Source organism: Erinaceus europaeus, chromosome 16, assembly GCF_950295315.1.
Source record: "Erinaceus europaeus chromosome 16, mEriEur2.1, whole genome shotgun sequence".
NCBI classification, from domain to species: domain Eukaryota; kingdom Metazoa; phylum Chordata; class Mammalia; order Eulipotyphla; family Erinaceidae; genus Erinaceus; species Erinaceus europaeus.
Window position 1 is genome coordinate 8,204,813 of NC_080177.1, and position 22,184 is coordinate 8,226,996.

The following is a 22,184-nucleotide window of genomic DNA, read 5'->3' on the forward strand; positions in this document are numbered from 1 at the left end:
ACCACTTGTGAAGTTTTCTTCCTGCAGGTGGGGACCAGGGGCTTGAACCTGGGTCCTTGTGCACTTTAATGTGTATGCTTAACTAGGTGTGCCACTGCCTGGCGCTGGAAGTAGTATTTCTTACTCTACATACTAACAGTATCATATGAACAGTATTCTTAGCCCTGCGTGTTCCCAGCACTACGTATAAATTATAAGTGCTGAATCAAGAAATCTTGATTATAAATAAAATCAGTCTGAGTGATCGCTGATGGAAACAGACATGGGAAAGGGATGAGGACAGAGTGGAAAAGCTACTACATGCTGGATACTGTGCAGAACACAACTTTGGTCTTAATTTTACTGAGTAGATTTTTTTTTTTTAATGATTTACAGCCAAGAGTAAATTCTCATCAACAACAGTTGGCACATGTGTAAAATTTCTCAGTGTCCTGCAAAACACTCTAAGCTGCCCTACTTTAGAACAACACCCAGCCAGCACATCCTTTGACCCACCAAAGAGTGGAGAGGAGGCGGGCAAGTGGGGGAAAGGCAGGCTCCGAGGCTCCGCCCACCTCGCGCCAGTAGCGTCATCACGCAGGGCCTAGATGACGTGACCACGTCCTTTAAATACCGTCGTCCGCCCGGAAGTGCGACAGTGTGAGCAGTGGGGTGAACGCGAGCCGCTTAGGGCTGCGACCGGCGGACCACGAGGTGGGCGGAAAGGCGGCGGGGCGGCCGAGTCGCGTCGGGACGGGGACAGCGTGACCCCGCGGGCGGACACGCTCGCGAGCGGCGGGAGGGGGGCAACATGGCGGCGTCCAGGAGCGGCCCGGGGCTCAGCTGCTGCCTCTCCTTGTCCCGGGGGGGAGCTTGATTCTCTCCTCTTTGGGGGGTCCTTCCTGCTCCTCCACCCCCATCCCCCACACACACCTGGGTTATTCCTTTTCCCTTTTTCTACGCTGCCTCCTTCAGCCTCTTAGCGAGTTCATTGTAGCTGGTGAGGCCCTTCTCGTGTGCAGAATCCGGATCCTGAATGCACCTGGCTGGTTGATCCCCTGCGCTCCATTGAATCCGCCCGGGGGTGGGTGGGGGGGGGGATGGTGGAAGGGGCACCATGGTGGTGGTCAAACCAGATGTGTCGTCTTGGTAACAGACCCCCCCCCAAAAAAAAAAAAGTGAAGTCCCCACTGGGATATCCTGGCTCTCTGGCTGTGCAAATGAAAGCTTCTGTTTGAAGGACCCTGGGAAGCCAGGATGGGGGGAGGAGGGCTTCTGTCCCGTGCTGTGATTGTGGATAGTTGCAGAAACGGAAGCACAGACTTTTCTTCGTGCATTTAGGAATTGGAAGCGAGCTGAATTTAAAAAAAAAACAAAAACAAAAAACAGACCCGTCACAAGCAGATCTATCAGCCCCGGGGACACCGTTCTGTTCGGGCTCGTAATTTCCTCTTGTGAGTGTGTCCTGAGAGTGACACTGCGGGCGTAAATGGAGTGCAGGAAGGCTCCTCTGGCATCAGTGTTCTGCTGCTCAGCGCCTTGCATCTGTCTTGTCTCGGCCTTCCTCTTAGTTGAGAAGTGGTGTCAGAACAGATTTCTTCATGATCTGAGTTAATAGCTCCTGACCCAGCCAATCACTTGCTTCTGATATTGACTTCTTCTTTTTTTTTTTTTTTTTTTCTTTCTTCCCCTCCACACTCATGTTTTGAGTGTAGATTCTGGAGAAAGCCTGCGCTGAAACTAGATACCAGAATTGTGAGCTAGAGTGAAGCAGAGATCTAGGAATATGAGTTCCATGGTGACCATGGGTGAATCAAGGCTGAACTGGTGAGTTAACATCTGTTTATAAACCACCACCACCCCCAGGGAGGCTTGAAATAGAGCGGCTGGCTGCATTAGGAGAGTTTTTTTTGACCCAAAGAAACTTGGGGGGCAGGGGTAGATGGCATAATGCAAACAAGCTCTCCTGCCTGTGGCTTTCAAGTCCCAGGTTCAATCCCCTGTACCACCATAAGCCAGAGCTGAGCAGTGCTCTGATTTAAAAAAAGAAAGAAAGAAAGAAAGAAAGAAAGAAAGAAAGAAAGAAAGAAAGAAAACTTGGGAGAAATTGAAGATAAATTCAAGGTCTCAGAACGTACCCCATTTTGATATCCCGAGCACTTGTGCATTATAACTGACAGCACTTTTCTCTCCTGAAGTGGCACCAATTGAATACTCGGATCGTTGTTAGTTAGATATGAGTCCATCGTGTGTTTATTGTTGATCTCTTCGTGAAGGAAAAATGCTGGAATTAATGTCCAAGAACATTTCTGAACAGGTGCTAAAAAGGACCCTAGGGTAGGGACAGACAAGCTTCTTTTTGCTACAGTGGAGTCAAGTAATGTAAACGTGCAGACTATTGAAGAAGTGTATGGGAGCTTCACAGATAGAGACCTTCCTTAAGTAGCAGTGACCTTGTAAAGAGCTCACGCTCATGCTGGCTCAGGTTCACACACAGTCACCCAGCATCTGCCCTCTGCTATCACAGGGAGGAGACAGACGTTTCAAGAGATTGCAAAGATTGTTCAAATAGTGTCAGACTCAAAGAGTCAGCCCATAAATATGTAATTATTGCCAGCAAGGCCCCTTGAACATCTTCCCCTTGAGACCCGTGACTTTCTGTATGATAATCAAAATCCCTAGAAATTAATGAGATGTCACAAACAGCACTGTAACAAGTAATAAGAAACTATACTGGTGCAGAGCACATCAGATATTCTAACTTTACTATTTATACCTTAATCATAGGTGCTTTTTGTTTGTTTTTTTTTTTAATGCAGGCACCTTAAAAAGAAAAAAAAAAAAAAACGAGTAAGACTCAAATAAGCTAGAATTCCCCATTTGGGAAATGGGCCAGCCAGAAGTTATTATTTCTAGAATGTTCTGTTTGTAAAATTTCAGAAGTAATCACATTAATGCTTCTTGCCATAAAGTATATGTTCCGATGTGGTACATTTGCTCTTATGCCATTTGAAACCAGATGTGGTTTAAAGCATTTTTTTAAATACTGATTTTATTTATTTATTCCTTTGTTGTTGCCCTTGTTGTTTTATTGTTGTAGTTATTGTTGTCATTGTTGTTGGCTAGGACAGAGAGAAATGAAGAGATGAGGGGAAGACAGAGAGGGGGAGAGAAAGACAGACACCTGCAGACCTGCCTCACCGCTTGAGGGGGAGAGAAAGACAGACACCTGCAGACCTGCCTCACCGCTTGTGAAGCGACTCCCTGCAGGTGGGGAGCCGGGGTCTCGAACTGGGATCCTTACAGTGGTCCTTGTGCTTTCCGCCACCTCCCGCTTCCGGCTTAAAGCATTTTAATGACTTTTGTGGCCTTGGGATAATCCTTTTTCACAGCCCTAATGAGCTTTGTCCTGAATTCATGGTTAATAGTGTTTAAAAATGTTTGAGTTCATTCAGCTGGCATTTATTGGATACTTATCTAGATGGAAAATATTGAGTGCTGCTCTCTAAATGGGGGTGGGGTTATGAGGAATTATCTGTGTGAAGGGGGTTACACAAAGGAACACACATCTTCCTCACATTTGTCAGCTTAAGTTTTTTGTTTTTATTTTTGGAGTGGGGGAGGATTGAACCTTGGACTTTGGAGCCTCAGGCATGAGAGTCTCTTTATATAGCCATTATGCTATCTACTTCCACCCAATACTCAGTTTTTATATAATGTCTTTTGACCCAACATAATAGTACATGAAACAACAGTAAGTTGAGAAACATTTTCTTTTAATAACCATACATTGTAATTCTTTTTTTTTTTTTTTTTTTGCCTCCAGGGTTATTGCTGGGGCTCAGTGCATGCACCATGAACCCACTGCTCCTGGAGGCCACTTTTTTCCCCTTTTGTTGCCTTGTTGTGGTTATTATTATAGTTGTTGATGTCATCCGTTGTTGGATAGGACAGAGAGAAATGGAGAGAGGAGGGGAAAACGGGGAGAGACAGACACCTGCAGACCTGCTTTACTGCCTGTGAAGTGGCCCCCCTGCAGGTGGGGAGCCATGAGCTTAAACCCCGGGATCCTTCTGCGGGTCATTGAGCTTTGCACCACGTGCGCTTAACCCATTGTGCTACCGCCTGACCCCCTACCATACATTGTAATTTTTTTTTATTTATTCCCTTTTGTTGCCCTTGTAGCTTTTATTGTTGTAGTTACTGTTGTTATTGATGTCGTTGTTGGATAGGACAAAGAGAAATGGAGAGAGATGGGGAAGACAGAGAGGGGGAAAGAAGGACAGACACCTGCAGACCTGCTTCACCGCCTGTGAAGCGACTCCCCTGCAGGTGGGGAGCCGGGGGCTCAAACCGGAATCCTTACACCGGTCCCTGCGCTTTGCGCCACAGGCGCTTAACCCACTGTGCTACCGCCAGAGCCCCTGCCATACTTTGTAATTCTATGTACAGAGCCTGCCCGAGACAAAACCCTTTTATGCTACAATCTGTTCTCAGTGTCTCTGACATTAAATTGGGTCTTAAGGGGAAATGTGGGAAATTTCAGAATAGGCAGAGGCTAAAAAACATCCGAAAAATAGAACAGCTGACCTCATACATCTGGTGCATGATATAGTTATTAAGGAGTGATTATCTGAGATAGGGGATGTGGAAGTCATATATTTATAAATTACAGTTGTATCATGCTGCTTAATCTAGCATGAGATTACGAGTTGTCAAATAAAAGTAAATCACTTTGTTTCACAGGGACATTACTCCCAAAAATGGCCTTCAGACATACTTCTCTCGAGAAAATTACAAGGATCATTCCATGGCTCTGAGTTTAAAAGAGCTGCACATTCTATCTAGCAGGTACTGTGTTTATTTGGTTGTTTTTACACTCAACTGTTGTTTTTTCTGAGAGTTGTAATTTGGTATCTATTTTCACTGTTAGACAATGTCTTTTCACACATAAACATATATATATATATATATATAAAACATATATATAACATAACATATATATAATGTTTTAAACTGAAGTGAGATCACACTGTAATTCTGTAAAGATGTTTTCTATACTTGCTTTTACAGTAAAAATAATATTTTGCATGTCTAATATCTATATTTATTATTGGATAGAGATTGAGAGGGAGGGGAGATAGAAAGGGAGAGAGACAGAGAGACACCTGCAGCCCTGCTTCACCACTCGTGGTGAAGCTTTCCCCCTGCAGGTGGGGACCAGGGGCTTGAACCTGGGTCCTTGTGCCCTGTAATGTGTGCGCTCAACCAGGTACGCCACTGCCTGGCGCCTGTATGTCTTTACATACTCATGCATTTGTCTTGGTTTTCTTGATGCTTATATGTTTGTTGTGTAAATAAACTTTTGATTCATCTTGCTGGTCCCATTATTGCAAAGTGTTTTGTAAATAACATGTTCAACCTTTTGTAATAATTTTTCAAAGATAAAGTCACAGATATTGAATTAATTGGCTCGACGGTGTATATATTTGCTATTTTAATAAATAATTTCTGAACTGCCAGAGATTTTTCTGCCACTTATGTTAAGATCACTAATATCTTCCCTTCTCATTGTTTGGCTTTCTAGAGAAACTTTTCTTTCCTTTGTGATTGGCAATATCTATTCTATTATAGCTATTATTTTATGGTGATTCCTTTTTATTTTTTATCAACTTGCGTTTCATTTTTTAAGATGGCTCCATTTATTTTTTTTAAAAAAGTAAATAACGACAGAGACTTGAGTGCTGCCCTTGCTTCTACAGTGTAGGACATCAAACCTGGGGGCATCATGTTTGCAGGTCTGCACTCTTAGCGCTGAGCCATGCCTCTCGGATGGCCTGTGCTTTCTCAGACCCTTTTGCCACATATGTCTTCAGAATTACTGTACTCGTTCACCAATCAATTCTTTGGAGCTTTTAAGAAATACTTTTTTTTTTTGCACTTTGAGCATAGACTTTTCTTTTTTAATTTTTAAAATATTTATTCATTTCCCCTTTTGTTGCCCTTGTTTTTTTTTTTATTGTTGTTGTAATTATTGTTGTTATTGATGTTGTCGTTGTTGGATAGGACAGAGAGAAATGGAGAGAGATGGGGAAGACAGAGAGGGGGAGAGAAAGATAGACACCTGCAGACCTGCTTCACCGCCTGTGAAGCGACTCCCCTGCAGGTGGGGAGCCGGGGGCTTGAACTGGGATCCTTAAGCCGGGCTTTGTGCTTTGCACCACGTGCGCTTAACCTGCTGCGCCACCACCCGACTCCCGAGCATAAACTTTTGTATCTGATTATTTTTTTTTTAAGATTTTATTTATTTATTAATGAGAAATATAGGAGAGAGAAAGAACCAAACATCACTCTGATACATGTGCTGCTGGGAATCGAACTCAGGACCTCATACCTGGGAGTCCAGTGCCCTAGCCCCTGTGCCACCTCCCGGACCACTGTATCTGATTCTTTTGAGAATCTGTGGAACCTATTCAGCCTGTAACTTGTATGTGCACGTTATAATACACATGCACATTAAATATCCCTCTTTACATACCACGAGAGCAGAGTGGACATTATTTTCACTTTTTTCTTTCCCCGTGCCTTCTAACTTATCTTGGTTATCTTTCCTAATTATTGTGTATGCACTGATCTCATTCTTTTCCATAACTTTCTATCATTGGATACTTTTTTTTTTATTGCCTCCAGGGTTATTGCTGGGGCTTGGTGACTGCACCATGAATGACCCTGCTCCTGGAGGCTGTTTTTTCCCTTTTGATACCCTGGTGGTTTTACCGTTGTTGTGGTTATTATTATTGTTGATTCTATTGTTGTTGGATAGGACAGAGAGAAATGGAGAGAGGGGGAGAGAAAGACAGACACCTGCAGACCTTTACCGCCTGTGAAGCGACTCCCCTGCAGGTGGGGAGCCAGGGCTTGAACCAGGATCCTTCCTCCTTGCGCTTTGCACCACGTGTGCTTAACCCACTGCGCTACCACCCAACCCCCCCCCCTTTTTTTTTTTTTTTTGCCAGCAGGGCAGGGCTGTTACTGGGGTTCTGTGCCTGCATAGTTCCACCACTCCGAATGGCCTTTCTTCTCCCATTTGTTATTCCTTTATTCTGATAGAGACAGCAAGAAAAAAGACACCTGCAGTACTGCTCCACCACTTTTTAAGCTTCCTCTGAACCCTCCTACCCCACACACACACACACACACACACACACACACACACACTGGTGGAAACTGGGGGAGACTCTAAACTTGGGTCCTCCTCACACATGATAACGTGCTCCTCTGGATGCACACATGCTCCTCTGGATGCACCACCACTGTGTGTGTGTGTGCGCGCGCGCGCGCGTGTGCGTGTGTGTGTGTGTGTGTGTGTGTGTGTTTAACCAGAGCACTGCTCAGCTCTGGCCTGTGGTGGTGGTGGGAGGGATTGAACCTGGGACTTCTGGGATCTTAGGCATGAGTGTTTCTTTGCATAACCATTATGCTATCTACCCCCCACCCTAGCCTTCTTTCCTTATGTAAAGAGGAGACAGAGAAAGAAGAGTGTCCCCAGCACTTACTCGCCACCCTTGGAGCACTGGACTCAAGTTCAGGGCCTCCTACACAGTAAGGCACAGGAGTACAGGTGGGGGAGGGGGAGGGAGAGCTGTCTGCACCTGATCCCCTGAGCATCCTTCTAGCCCTGAGCTTTGAGAAATTTCTATTAAGTGAAAGGTAGGTATGCATGTATTCTTTTCTTGACAGATCCAGTGATGTTCTGTTTGTCAGTGGAGATACATTTGGAGGAATGCACGACTAGGTAATGCTACTTTAGTGTGAATGTCAGTGTAGCTAGGTGGACCTAAAGATACAGCGTAGTACACTCCTAGACTACGTGGTCTAAATTATTAGGGCCACTGTAATGTACACAGGCTTTTGTGGACTGAAATGCTGTTAAGTGGCACATCACGATATTGTCAGATTGCCAGTAACATGTTAAATAAGACCCTTTGTTGATTCCACCAAATGATAGTGACATAAAAGCAAACAGAACTGGTAGTTAGTAGACAGTTCCAAACGTTCTTTTCCAGTCAGTTTCACAAGAAAACATTCTCCTTGCCAAAAGTGTGTCATTTTGTTTCGATAAAGTCAGCTAATGAAGGTTAAACAATATTGGGGAGAGGGGCCGGCGGTAGCACAGTGAGCTGTGCGCATGTGGCACAGAGCGCAAGGACGGGCAGGAGGATCCCGGTTAGATCCCCCGGCTCCCCACCTGCAAGGGTGTTGCTTCACAGGCCGTGAAGCAGGTCTGCAGGTGTCTTTCTCTCCCCCTCTGTCTTCCCTTCCTCTCTCCATATCTGTCTTATTCAACAACAATAATAATAATAACAACACCAATAAACAAGGGCAACAAAAGGGAAAAAATGGCCTCCAGGAGCAGTAGATTCGTTGTGCAGGCACTGAGCCCAGCAATAACCCTGGAGGCAAAAAAAAAAAAGTTGTTACCAGTTTGGATAAGTGTCTCAACTGATAGAGTGCTTGACTTAAAATGCATAAGGTCCTAATTTCTAGGGCTGGGTAGATAGCATAATGGTTATGCAAAGAGATTCTCATGCCTGAGGCTCCAAAGTCCCAGGTTCAATCCTCCATACCACCATAAGCCAGAGCTGAACAATGTTCTGCTTAAAAAAAGAAGAGGGAATAGGGTGGTAGAGCCCAGGTTAAGCACACATGGTGTGAAGCACAAAGGCCTGCATAAGGATCCCTGCTCCTCATCCGCACAGGGACCGTCTCACAAGCAGTGAAGCAGGTCGGCAGGTGTCTTTCTCTCCCCCTCTCTGTCTTCCCTTCCACTCTCCATTTCTCTCTGTCCTATCTAACAACACCGACATCAACAATAACAGTAATAACCACAACAGTAAAACAACAAGGGCAACAAAAGGGAATAAATCAATAAAAATACATAAAAATTTAAAGAAAAGAAGAAGGTTCTACTTTCAGTCCCTAACCCTGCAAATGTCAGTTTTATCAATTAATTAAAGACTTGTTTTTATTTATTTGAAAGAAATTTTAAAAGTCTACCAATTCTACTGTCCTGGGACTTAGTCTATTTACTTTACCAAAAAAAAAACAAAAAAAAACTTTGACTTTCATTTCAGCTTGCATTTTTTTAAACACAAACTTTCTATTAATTTTCATCGTACCTCAGCTTCTTAATCATTTTAGTAATTCTTCTCACACCTGGCTGTATTCAGCATCGTCAAAGTGTGTCTGACAGCCTCGGCTGTGTGAGGAGCTGAGATTCTGCTGGACACTGGATATACTTAAAAGCCCAAACTTGTTTTCCTTAGAATATGTTTGGTTTTCTTTAAGTATCTACTTAGTACAAAATAATGGTACTGTTACAGAAAAAAAAAAAAAAAGATAAAAAATATTGTTACATTGTGTCTTTTGTGCTGATCTTAGGTTTTATTAAGTTTTATTACAGTAAGGAATGGATTTTCAGGTTGTATTATTGGCAGTTATTTTCTTGATAGAAAAACTCAGAAGAGTATAAATTTTTGTATCCCAATTTTGTGTTCTTTTTAGGAAATTTTGACACTTTATTGTTTATTTTTTATCCAGAGCACTGCTCAACTCTGGCTTATGGTGGTGCAGGGGATTGAATCTGGGACTTTGGAGAGTCTCTTTGCATAACCATTATGCTGTCTACCCATAAGGTGGGCCTAATACCTCTGAGAATGCTTTTGACAAGGTAGAGCTTTCATTCACTTCTTCTCTGTCTACTAAATGTAAGCATTTGCCTGTTATTCAAGTTATGCTACACACACATACACACATTCTATTTTAATGAAGAGAGGTAGACAGAAAGATAGAAAGACCTGAGCACTCTCAACTCTGACTAATGGTAGTGCTGGGGATTGAACCTAGGGCCCAGAGTCTTGGTGTATTTTTTTTTCTTTCTTTTTTAATTTTTTACTTATTGAGTTTTTGGAGACAGCCAAAAATTCAAGAGGGAAGGGCAAGGTAAGAGGGCAAGAGATGGAGGCACTTGCGACACTGCTTGACTACTTATGAAGCTTACCCCTTCCAGGAGGGGATTAGGGGCTTGAACCCTGGTCCTTACACATTGTAATGTGCACTCAACCAGGTGCGCCACCTCCTGCCCGTCCCCCCCCCCCCATGTCAGGGAATAAACCCAGCGTCTTGTGCACACCATGGAATACCACCAAGTTGCCTCCCAAACTCTTTTCATTTAAAGACATAGGAGAGAAGGAGAAACAGGAGAAATACCATAGCACCACTCTACCATGTGTGGAGCTCCACTCATGCCATCCATGCTGCTCCCATGTTGCACTGGGGCCTGAGTCTCCTGCCTAGGAAAGCTCTGCCAAATGAAGCTGAGGCTCCAAAGTTCCGGGTTCAATCCCCTGCATCACCATAAACCTAAGCTGGGTAGTGCTCTGGTAAAAAAAAGTATCGGTCCCCACCTGCAGGGAAGTCGCTTCATAGGCAGTGAAGCAGGTCTGCAGGTGTCTATCTTTCTCTCCCCCTCTCTGTCTTTCCCTCCCCTCTCCATTTCTCTGTCCTATCCAACAACAACATCAATAATAACTTCAACAATAAAACAACAAGGGCAACAAAAAGAAATAAATATTTTTTTAAAAGAAAGAAAAAAGTATCGGTAATTCTAAAAAGTACATTAAAGAACACAATCAATACAAAATAGGGATACAGTGGTCAGGGAGGTGGCACAGTGATAAAGCTTTGGACTCTCAAGCATGAGGTCCCGAGTTCAGTCCCTGGCAGCACATGTACCAGAGTGATGTCTGGTTGTTTCTCTCTCCTCCTATCTTTCTCATAAATAAATAAAATCTTTTAAAAAAATAGGGGTACAAAAATTTACACTCTTCCTGATTTTTCTATCAAGAAAATAACTGCCAATAGTATAATCTGCAAATCCACTCCTTAGTATAATAGCACTGGCCCCTTTGCCAATACACCTGGAACTGAGCTTTAAATCAACAGGGCTAATACTACTTGAGAATGAAATGTATACGTACATATGACTCTTAATATGTCTAATGCAAAGTAACTCGTGGTCCAGGAGGTGGTTCAGTGGACAAAGCACTGGACTCTCAAGCGTGAGGTTCCCCACTTCAGTCCTCGGTAACGCATGTACCAGAGTGATGGTCTGGTTCTTTCTCTCTCTCCTCCTCTTTCTCATGAGTAAATAAATAAAATCTTAAACAAAACAAAACAAAAATAACTCAAGTTCAGAGGTGGGACAAGTAAATATTACATGGAGACTAGCAGCTGCATTTCCAAATATTACTTCAAGATGCTAGTTAAGGCACAGGAGACTAAAAGTTTGAATTCTGCCCTGTCCCCCCCCCCCCCCATGGCAGCTTGAAGTGCAAGGGGAGAAAAGTGTGGTCGACAAAATGAAGGGGAAAAGCTTCAAACCATCAGCTGAAATAAAATATAATGCTGTAAATGTGGATAGAGAAACCCTGTCAGATGCTTTTGGCTCCTACCCAGATGAAGATTTTTGTCAGCACTGCACAGAGAGATGATCTTGATGTGCTGCCATCTCACTCTTTGCTGAACGTAGCCAATTTCAACTGCTCGGATTTCTTGACACTCCTGCGCTGACATATCTGAGTCAGCATCTTGTTGCTACAGCAGCTTAATTAAATTTGCCAGCTTGTGCCACCAGGACAGACACATCCTCATATTCAGAGAGACAGCTGTGAAGCAGTATTGGTAAGAGTCGAGGACACAATACCGTGAGGTTTGAATAGCTCTCAAGACAGTTTCTAGTGAGGAATCAATTTGCCGGAATACATTTCTCCCAAGATCAGCAGTTAATATTCATTTTGTTAACCTAAAATATGCTTATTTTTATATAGTCACCGAAGAAACTTTTGTCACTAAGTGTGTCTTCTTTTGCCCGTTTTATTATCCGTGTCAACCTAAGCATCCTAATTTAAACCTCCAAAATATTTTTCTCTCTCGCTTGATTTTTATCTCTCCCTCCTTCCCTCCCTTCGTTCCTTCCTCTCTCTTTCTTTCTTGCTAGGCTAACATGGGGGTGCCTCTTCCCAGGCACGTACTCTCTGGGTTGGAGAGAACTCGACCAGAGCCAGCCTGTGCTGCTACTCCCTCAGCGATGCGAGGGAGATGACTCAGAAACAGACTCGTGGCGGTGAGGCAGTGCAATTCCTTATTGACCAGAGAGCCAAGGCTTTTAAAGGGCAGACCCTGTAGTGGCAAGCCCGAAACAGAAATGGCTAGGAAAGGGACAGAGAAAGGCAAAAAGAGATAGAAAGGTAGGAACTTCCTTAGCAAGTGTTGCGAGGGTTTTAACTGGTAAGACTAATAATATCCTGTGGGCAGGGAGGGTCTTGAGGGTAGAAAGAAGATAGATCAAAGGAATGGAATGGGTGGGGATCTTTCAGGCCCAACAATGATTATGTAGATAGGCCATAGTATCAGGAATGCAGGGTGGAGCAGGGTAGCTGGCTTAATGTTTTAAGGAATGCCAGGCTCCTGGAGGCAGAAAAATGCAGGGTGCTTTGTGAGGCTCCTCACAATTTCCCGACATCTCTCCCTTTTTATCTAATGGCCATAGTGTCAGGAATGCGGGGTGCTTTGTGAGGCAGGGAGTCTGATAAGATGGGGCAAACCTTTGGGGCTGTCCCTCCTTGCTCAGCCTCTCGGTGGTAGAGAGACAGAATGACAGGATAGACACACTCCTCAGGTCAAGCCCTTGCAGGCTCTACCACATCCTCACAATTTCCCAGCTCACTCCTTCCTTCCTCCCTCCCTCCCTCCCTCCCTTCCTCCCTCCCTCCCTCCCTCCCTCCCTTCCTTTCTCTTTAGCTCTGCATAATTTAAACCTCCAAAATATTTTTCTCTCACGCTTGATTTTTATCCCTTCCTTCCTTCCTTCCTTCCTTCCTTCCTTCCTTCCACCCCCTCTCTCTTTCTTTCTCTTTAGCTCTGCATAGTCTTGAGCACTTTGTTTTACTTTGGGCCCCTGAATCTTTTTCTAATGATTTGGGGGCGGGGTGAGGGGGACAACAGTTGTCATATTTAGTACAGTATTATAAAGCTGACTTAAATTCATAATTGGTGGGGGAGAACTAGCTCAGCCAGTAGAGCTCATTTGACACCTAGCACTGCATGTGTCACAGGGATGCTCTGGCTTCTTACACACACATACTCTCACACACACACTTTTCCTCTGGGGTGGGGGATTCTATCTGATACGGAATGAATAAATAAAATAAATATCTTCCAAAATATCAGAGGTAGTTTTAGATGGGGCTTAGCTCATCCCTTGTCCACACACAGATCTAGCTGAACTGTTCTCAACCTCACTGGGCCAGAACCCTTCCACTTTTCATAACAGACACTTATTTTAAACACACACACACACAAGGCGCCTCCATTACCCACCTGATTGAAATTAATTGACCAAATACTTAAAAACACTGTTGGGGGGGAGGCGGTTGGGCGATAGAATTCTTAGTAACAAGCCAAGAATTCTATTTTAGGTATATTCCTAGGGGCTTATGACTTCAGTAATTTTTACTTGAGCTTAATACTTAACATAGAGGTGGACCAAGGGATTGTCTGGGAAGATGTCGTCAGTTGAGAATAAAACTAGCACTATTTTCCCTTTTGTTGCCCTTATTTTTTTATTGTTGTTGTAGTTATTATTGTTATTGATGTCATTGTTGGATAGGACAGAGAGGAGGGGAAGATGGGGAGAGAAAGATAGACACCTGCAGACCTATTTCACCACCTGTGAAGTGACTCCCCTGCAGGTGGGGAGCTGGGGGCTCGAACCAGGATCCTTACTCTGGTCCTTGCACTTTGCGCCATGTGCTTAACCCGCTGCGCTACCGCCTGACTCCCAGCTGCTACTTTCTTGCCTACCATATTACATCATTGATATGCCAAGATTTCTCTTTTGCACCCATACAAATTACAGAAATGTCCATCAGCTCAGCAGTGCACATGAAAACTACTTTTTGAAAACTACTCTTGTTTCCATAAAGTTTGATACACAGAGGTAGAATTCTTGGGATAACTGAAGCAGAGAAAACCAGACTTGTAGAAGCTTAGTGGATGTATTAACTTCCAGTTTGAGGCCTCACTCATATCCTACTTTCAGAAATTCCTTTTCACCATGTTAACTGAAATATCTTACTTAAGAATTTAAAGTTTAAATGACAACTTGAGTTATAATAACATATAAATGACCAAGTGCTTACACATATAGTTGGCAGGAGTGGTTTACCCCTCTTTAATGAAGAGGAAAAGTTTTCAAATCGAATAACTTGTCTACATATAATAACACAGCATGCTCTCGATCAGATAATGGAAGGTAAGCTTATAGTGTGATCGTACCCTGCATAATACTTAATTTACACCAAATGACTAAACATCAAAATGCAGGTGGCAGAGTTAGATAATAATCCCAGAATTCACTGTGTTAATCATGCTATATTCTCCCTGGTGATTGAGAATCATGAAATCCCATGATGGTAATCTTCATGTGAAAAGCATATATTTGTAAATTGTATTTTTTTTTTCCAGACGTATAGGAGAAAATTTGAATGCCTCAGCAAGTTCTGTAGAAAATGAGCCACCAGTTAATCCAGCAACTCAAGCAAAGGAAAAAGTTAAGACCACAGTCGGAATGGTTCTTCTTCCAAAACCAAGAGTGCCTTATCCTCGTTTCTCTCATTTCTCACAGAGAGAGCAGAGGAGTTATGTGGACTTGTTGGTTAAATATGCAAAGATTCCTGCAAATTCCAAAGCCACTGGGATAAATAAAAATGAATACTTGCAATATCTGGTATGTAATCTGTTTTTCAGCTTCAGTAATATATATATATATATAAAAAACGAGTGAGGAAATACTTTAAATTTTCTTTAATCTTTTTAGGAACAATCATATTAAAAATGGGAACTTTAAGGAACTTAATTAATAACATTGCATTCATTGTGTAATTACTTTACTGTGTTACAGTTCAGGCATTGCACCCTGGTTCTAACTAGTTTCACTCCTGTTCTTTAAATATTAGCACTAGAACTTTACACAGCTGGGGCCGGGTGGTAGTGCAGCGGGTTAAGCCCACATAGCACAAGGACGGGCATGAGGATCCCTGTGTGTATGGTGTAGGGGGCATTTCGTAAGCAGTGAAGCAGGTCTGCAGGTGTCTGTCTTTCTCTCCCCCTCACTGTCTTCCCTTCTCCCGATTTCTCTCTGTCCTAAGCAACAACAAGGAAGGGCAACTAAAAGTGGGTAAAAGCCTCCAGGAGCTGAGAATTCTTAGTGCAGTTACCAAGCCCCAGTGATAACCCTGGAGGCAAAAACAAACAAACAAACAAACAAAAAAAAACTTAGCTCACTGAAACAATTTTAGATAATTGTTTACTATTACATTAATTGATTATATAAATGATGCTAGGCCAAATACTTTTGCTACAAGCTCTTATTTATACTTACAGTTCACTCCTTAAGATACATCTTTTGAAGTGATTATTAGGGGAGAAAAAACTATATGCTTTTAAGGCTTGGCTCTGTAGTTATATGGGTCATTTATTGTATAAGAAGTTTAGACCAGCTTGTTTATAGCAGTATTATATGAGATGTATGCATATACTGTCTTTACTAACACTAGGTTTTGCCTTAAAACAGATTTTTTAAAGTATTTATTCATGAGAGAGAGGAGGAGAGAGAGAACCAGACATCACTCTGGTACATGTGCTGCCAGGGATCGAACTCAGGACCTCATGGTTGAGTATCCAGTGCTTTATCCATTGCACCACATCCCAGAACAAAACAGACTTTAATGAGAGACACCAGAGCACTGCTCCCTCAAGTTGTGTTAGAGATTCAAGCCATGGCCTCACGCTTTCCATACATGATCTCTTTATCACACAGCTACCTCGCAGCCCTTAGACATTACCCTTTTCATCTCTACAATGATAGGGAGAAAATGAGGGGCCAGGTGGGGGCGCCCCTGCTTGACACACATGCTACAATGCGCCAAGGACCCAGCTTCCAGCCCCCAGTCCCTGCAGGGGGAAAGCTTCACAAGTGGCGAAGCCGTGTTGCGGGTGTCTCTCTGACTTTCCCTCTCTGTCACCCCCTTCCCTCTTGATTTCTGGTTGTGTCTGTCCAATAAATAAATAAGGATAATTAATTTAAATTTTTTAAAAGAATATGATGAACTCCCGTTTACATTAGTTTAATTTGTAGTGCTTAGTAAGGGAAGTAAGTATTTTTCATATATTTATAAGCCATATTCTGTTGGTGGCTCATTTTCCCACTGCTGAAGTGTATGTCTGTATGTTTTATATAGGATATGCTCTTTAACTATTTATTTATTATTTTTTATTTATAAAAAGAAACCATTGACAAAACCATAGGTTAAGAGGGGTACGACTCCGCACAGTTACCCCCACCAGAACTCCGTATCTCATCCCCTCCCCTGAGAGCTTTCCTACTCTTTTTTTTTTGTTTTTTTCTCCAGGGTTATTGCTGGGCTCGGTGCCCGCACCATGAATCCACCGCTCCTGGAGGCCATTTTTTGCCCTTTTTTGTTGCCCTAGTTGTTGCAGCCTTGTTGCGGTTATTATTGCCATTGTTGACGTTGCTTTGTTGTTGGATAGGACAGAGAGAAATGGAGAGAGGAGGGGAAGACAGAGAGAGAGGGGAGAGAAAGACACCTGCAGACCTGCTTCACCGCCCGTGAAGCGACTCCCCTGCAGGTGGGGAGCCAGGGGCTCGAACCGGGATCCTTACGCCGGTCCCTGCGCTTTGCACCATGTGCGCTTAACCCACTGCGCCACCGCCCAACTCCCAGCTTTCCTATTCTTTAACTCTCTGGGAGTATGGACCCAAGGTCATTGTGGGATGCAGAAGGTGGAAAATCTGGCTTCTGTAATTGCTTCCCCGCTGAACATGGGAGTTGACAGGTTGACCCATACTCCCAGCCTGTCTCTCTCTTTCCCTAGTAGGGTGGGGCTCTGGGGAAGTGGAGCTCCAGGACACATTGGTGGGGTTGTCTGTCCAGGGAAGTCTGGTCGGCATTATGGTAGCATCTGGAACCTGCTGGCTGAAAAGAGAGTTACCATCTAAAGCCAATCAAATTGTTGACCAGTCATGAACCTAAAGGCTGGAATAGTGCAGATGAAGAGTTGGGGGGAGATAGCTAGTAGGCATATTTTAGTTATGTTCTTATTCTAAACTATGTCCATATATATATATTTTTAAATAGGATATGAAAAAGCATGTGAACAAAGAAGTTACTGAATTCCTCAAGTTTTTGCAGAATTCTGCTAAGAAATGCGCACAGGATTATAATATGCTTACTGACGAGTCTCGTCTCTTTGCAGAGGTAAGAGAAAAGAAGCTGCAGTACCATGGTTTCTTTCACTTTCTTTCTGCCTCTCTTTCTCTTAACACAGCTGAGCCATCATACACAGACACACATACACGCGCACGCGCACGAACGATTCCCAGGCCAGGCAGTGAAACACCTAGTTACCACGTACATAGAAGGACTTGGATTCAAACCCCAGGCCACCACCTTCAGGCAGGAAGCTTCACTAGTGGTTAAGCAGTGCTGCAGATGTCTCTCTCTCTCGTCCTCCCCACCCTTAATTTCCCTGCTATCAAACTTGCAAAAGTCTTTCATGCCTGAGACCCCAAGTTTCAAGTTCAATCCCCAGCACTACCATAAGCCAGAGCTGAGCAGTCCTCTGGTAATAAAACAAATAAGCAATAACAACAGAAGAATTCCTATAAACTGCCAAGTCAAAAGCAGTCTTAGTATTGTATTTATTTTATTTTATTTTATTTTATTTTATTTTATTTTATTTTATTTTATTTTATTTTATTTTATTTGTTTTTGCCTCCGGGATTATTGCTGGGACTCGGTACCCGCACTACGAATCCACTGCTCCTGGAGTCTGTTTTTTCCCTTTTGTTGCACTTGTTGTCATAGTAGTAATTGTAGTTGTTGTTGTTATTGCTGTCATCGTTGGATAGGACAGAGAGAAATGGAGAGAGGAGGGGAAGACAGGGAGAGACCTGGGTTTGAGCCCCCTGTCCCCACCTGTAGGTAGAAAGCTTTGTGCGTGGTGAAGCAGTGCTGCTGGTGTCTCTCTGTCTCTCTCCCTCTCTGTCTCCCCCTTCCCTCTCGATTTCTGGCTGTCTCTATCCTATAAACACAAAGTATAGGGAAAAAAGTCAGAGAACTACCCTTTGGAAAATAAGCATAAAAATTTAAAACAGGACAGGGATTTTTTTTCTTCTTCTTCTTCAAGGAGGGAGATGCTATTATTCAGGAGGAATACTCAGAGGTCTCCTGGGTCACAGGTAACGTCTTATTTCTTGAGTGAGAATGTAGTCGGTGTTCACTACATGGTTATATGTTAAGATGAGCAAACTTGTTCATATTTGTGTCCTTAAATGTATTTCTTGACATAAAATTCAGATCTCGCCCCAGCAGCATTGCTTCACCACTCACAAAGCTTTCACCTGCAGGTGGGGACAGGGGGCTCAAACCCTGGTCTTTGTGCAGTGTAACATGTGCGCTCAACCAGGTGCACCACCACCTGGCCTGGTTCTTTGACTTCTTTAGCCTTGGTTTGAATTTTATGCAAACCAATGTCTTTTGACTTCGTCTCTTGAGATTATTATGTTTGTAGGATTCCCATATTATGTCCAGCTGTAGTTCCTTCATTATCATCTCTCTGGGCACTCTTCTACTGTAGATGTATACCGTTGAGTTTATTCTGTTGACTGAAATTTGGGGATTCTAGTTTGGAACTATCCCGGGGAAAAGTCCCTGTGAAAATTCTCATACGTGTTTCTTGCTGCCACATGTACATGTTTCTGTTGGGTGTCGCGGAATTGCTTCATGGAAGCTGTCTTCAACTTCAGCTGATTGATGCCAGCCTGCTATTCGGGATGGTTGTGCCAATTCATATTCCAACTGCAATTCAAAAATGCAGAATTGGAGAGTTGCATTGTTTCTTATCTTCAGAAGTTGATGTTTATACTCAGTTTAGTTTTAACTAGCCTAGAAAACACAGTGCTGTGTGAACAGTAAGTTCAGGCACCATTCTATCATTTCTATCAATAGCACCATTACTGATCATTTCTTGTGACTTTTTCTAGTTTCGCTTTTTTTTTCTATTGGATTTTCCATCTGCTGATTAACATAGTGGTTCCTCTGCATTTTTAATACAGAAAAGATACTGAGTTATATAGGTAATGATTTTTTATTTTACTTGATAAATAGTAGCTTTTATCTCCATCCCTTTTACTTCAATTTTTATCAGTTCAAAAACCTGCCAGTCTAGATTTGGGAGTTTACATATTTATGATGATGTTTTCAGCATGCCCTTCTTTCCTAAGTATACCTTGCAAATTGTCAGTGGGATCCAGACGTCTGATCAGCACTAATGCTGCCAAAGGGATTGAACACTGAGACGGTGATGTATTCTTTTCGTTAGTCGGCACACGTCTGCTTGTCTTTTTTCTGTGACTTCAGCAAATACTGATGTTCAGTGCCTGGATTTTTTTTTTCCCTTTTGCTACGTTTGCAAAATTTCAAGATTTGCACAAGTCCCTTAATTTTATTTATTAGTTAGAATAGTTTTATTAAGATAGGCTTTCCCACATTGACTTTTTCCCCTCAGTTCATGAAACAGAAAGATACTAGATGCTTTCTTTTTATATACCAGTTTGAAAATGACTACTTCCTTTTTTATTCTTCAGCTGTAGGCATTCATTGTTTGAAACACTGTTACATCATGAAATTAAGCACGTGTGATGGGTTTCATTCCACTGTTGTTCTTTTTGAAGATCAAGTAACGTCAAGTTTGGTATCAGCTTTTTGAGTCTTGTTGTGTTGTCCTATTATACTTGGAGGATCGTTTTGTCCATTTCTGGTCTCAGTCCTAGTTTCTTTTCATGGAAAATGGTATTTCGGGACTACGATCTAGGCACTACACCTGCTCACTGCTTCTGGATTGGTTATTGTCTCTGAGAATGTTTCAATGTGAAGTGGAAAAGAGACCATGCAGGCAAAAAAAGAGTTAAGTAACCAAACCGTAGAAAGGAAAAGAAACCCCAGATAACAGGAGGTCTGGAGACAGCCCCCCTTCTCCCTAACCCCCTGAATGGTACATCCCTTCCTGACAGATCATAAAACCTCTAAATCCGTAACGATCCTGGGTCAGTATTCCCAGAGGGATAAAGAATAAGAAAGCTTCCAATGGAGGCGATGGGATGCAGAAATCTGGTGGTGGGAATTGTGTGGAATTACACCCCTCTTGTTATCCAGTGGACTTGTCATTCATAATTAAATCATTTAAAAAACAGAAATCAATCAAACAAAAAAACTTCTCAGTCCTAAGGCTAAACTTTGCCCAGACACCAGGAAAAGATAACAACTGAGGCAAACAGACCCAGAGCAATGGGTTCAAGTCCTACCCTCTCTCTCTTTTTTTTTTTTTTTAATTTATGTTCCCTTTTGTTGCCCTTGTTTTTCATTGTTGTTGTAGTTATTATTGTTGTTGATGTTGTCGTTGTTAGATAAGACAGACAGAAATGGAGAGAGGAGGGGAAGACAGAGAGGAGGAGAGAAAGACGCCTGCAGATCTGCTTCACCGCCTGTGAAGCGACTCCCCTGCAGGTGGGGAGCCAGGATTCAAACCGGGATCCTTATGCCGGTCCCACCCTCTTAACCTCGGAGTTCCTGCTATGACACTTTCTGCTCTCAGCCTTAGGCCCCTATGTAAACTGTAGAGTCACTTTGTTTGGGGCCCAGACTTCTTAAAGACCACCAGCTTTCTGTGGCCCATTAAAGCTAATCAAGTTCCTCCTTGTTGACTCCCTTGGCTGGCTCTGATTATTGAACCCGCAACAAATGAATGTAGGCAGGAAGTATATATTTAGAGCATACCATATATGTCTTAGAAGCTTTAATCCCACATTACACTCCCAACAGCCAAGACCAATGAATACAGAATTACTGAAAAACAGCTTGATTTTTTTTTCCCCAGATGTTTCCTCATTCTTTTCTACTTAAACAAAAGCCGTACTCTCTTTTGTTAGAGCAGAGCAGATAGCCACTACACGCTAAAGTCTCTCTATTTAAATCACTTGTAGTGTTTAAATCAGTTTTATTAAGGTATAATCTTAGATAAAAGCTGTCATCTGAAATGAATTTCATTAAGCCTTGACAAATGTGTGTTTGTGATCATGGTCCACTGTAATGATAAGGAGTATTCACAGGACACCAAAAAGTTGCTCTCTGTCTCACCACCAAGGAAACTACCCATGTGCTTTCCACCGCCCGGGGGTTAGAGCTGCCTTTTCATAAACGTTGAATGCTGCAGGCACAAGCTTTGGTGTCTTCCTTCTTTCACTCAGCAGCCCTTCAGCTTCATCCACACGAGGCTAGCACCCATATTTGCCGATTTTTGCTTGTTTGTATCTGTGACTTTCCCTCCCCTTCTCCCCTCTTTACTGATTTGAGATTTGGGTTTCTGTTTGCTTCCTGTTTATTCTTGAATTTTTGCAATGAGTTTTCTCCCCAGTTGAATTCCTTTGTCACACACTGACAAATTTCTTGACCCCTTTTCTACTCTGTTTGAAAAGAGTGCATTGGGTGGGGGTATAGCATAATGGTTATGCAAAGAGACTTTCATGCCTGAGGCTCTCAAGTCCCAGGTTCAGTCCCTCACACCAAGGTAAGCCAGAGCTGAACAGTACTTTGGTAAAAAAAAAAAAAAAGAAAAGAAAAAGAAAGAAAAGAGTTTATTTTTGAATCTTAATCACATTCCTCTTGATGCTTTAATACTCTCTCTCTTTTAAAACCAAATCACATTTTGTTTTATATGGTGAATGTTTTAATTTACCTATAAAATCACTTTTTAAAAATATCTATTTCTCCTCCAGTCTATGAGACTCTCTTCATTACTCCTGAGATCTTCTATGACCTAGCTGTTACTTTGATAGTCTCTTGTGATAATGTCCTCCTTTTTATAAAATGTATACCTGGGAATATTTTTATTAATTTTTAATGAGATGTAGAATCACATATATGATGCCAGGGATTGAACTCGGGATACTTTGTTTGTGACTCCACAGCTCTACCACTACACAAGCAGCCTAGCACAGAAATAGT

At 42.6% G+C, this 22,184-nt stretch overlaps 1 protein-coding gene across 5 annotated transcripts in view; it reads left to right on the plus strand.

Annotated features, from left to right (window-relative positions):
* Positions 1-623: 623 nt before the first annotated feature.
* ICE2 (interactor of little elongation complex ELL subunit 2) overlaps positions 624-22,184 on the plus strand; it is a 68,150-nt gene continuing 46,589 nt past the window's right edge. For 2 of the 5 annotated variants that reach the window (XM_060174408.1, XM_016192854.2), the window contains exons 1-5: positions 638-693; positions 1,695-1,806; positions 4,726-4,830; positions 14,566-14,827; positions 17,259-17,378. In XM_060174408.1, coding sequence (XP_060030391.1) covers positions 1,766-1,806; positions 4,726-4,830; positions 14,566-14,827; positions 17,259-17,378 — 528 coding nt within the window. In that variant the 5' untranslated portion in view covers positions 638-693; positions 1,695-1,765. Of the gene's footprint in view, positions 694-1,694; positions 1,807-4,725; positions 4,831-14,565; positions 14,828-17,258; positions 17,379-22,184 lie in introns of those variants that run through there. The other 3 variants (XM_007533863.3, XM_060174407.1, XM_060174409.1) reach the window with 3 other exon arrangements.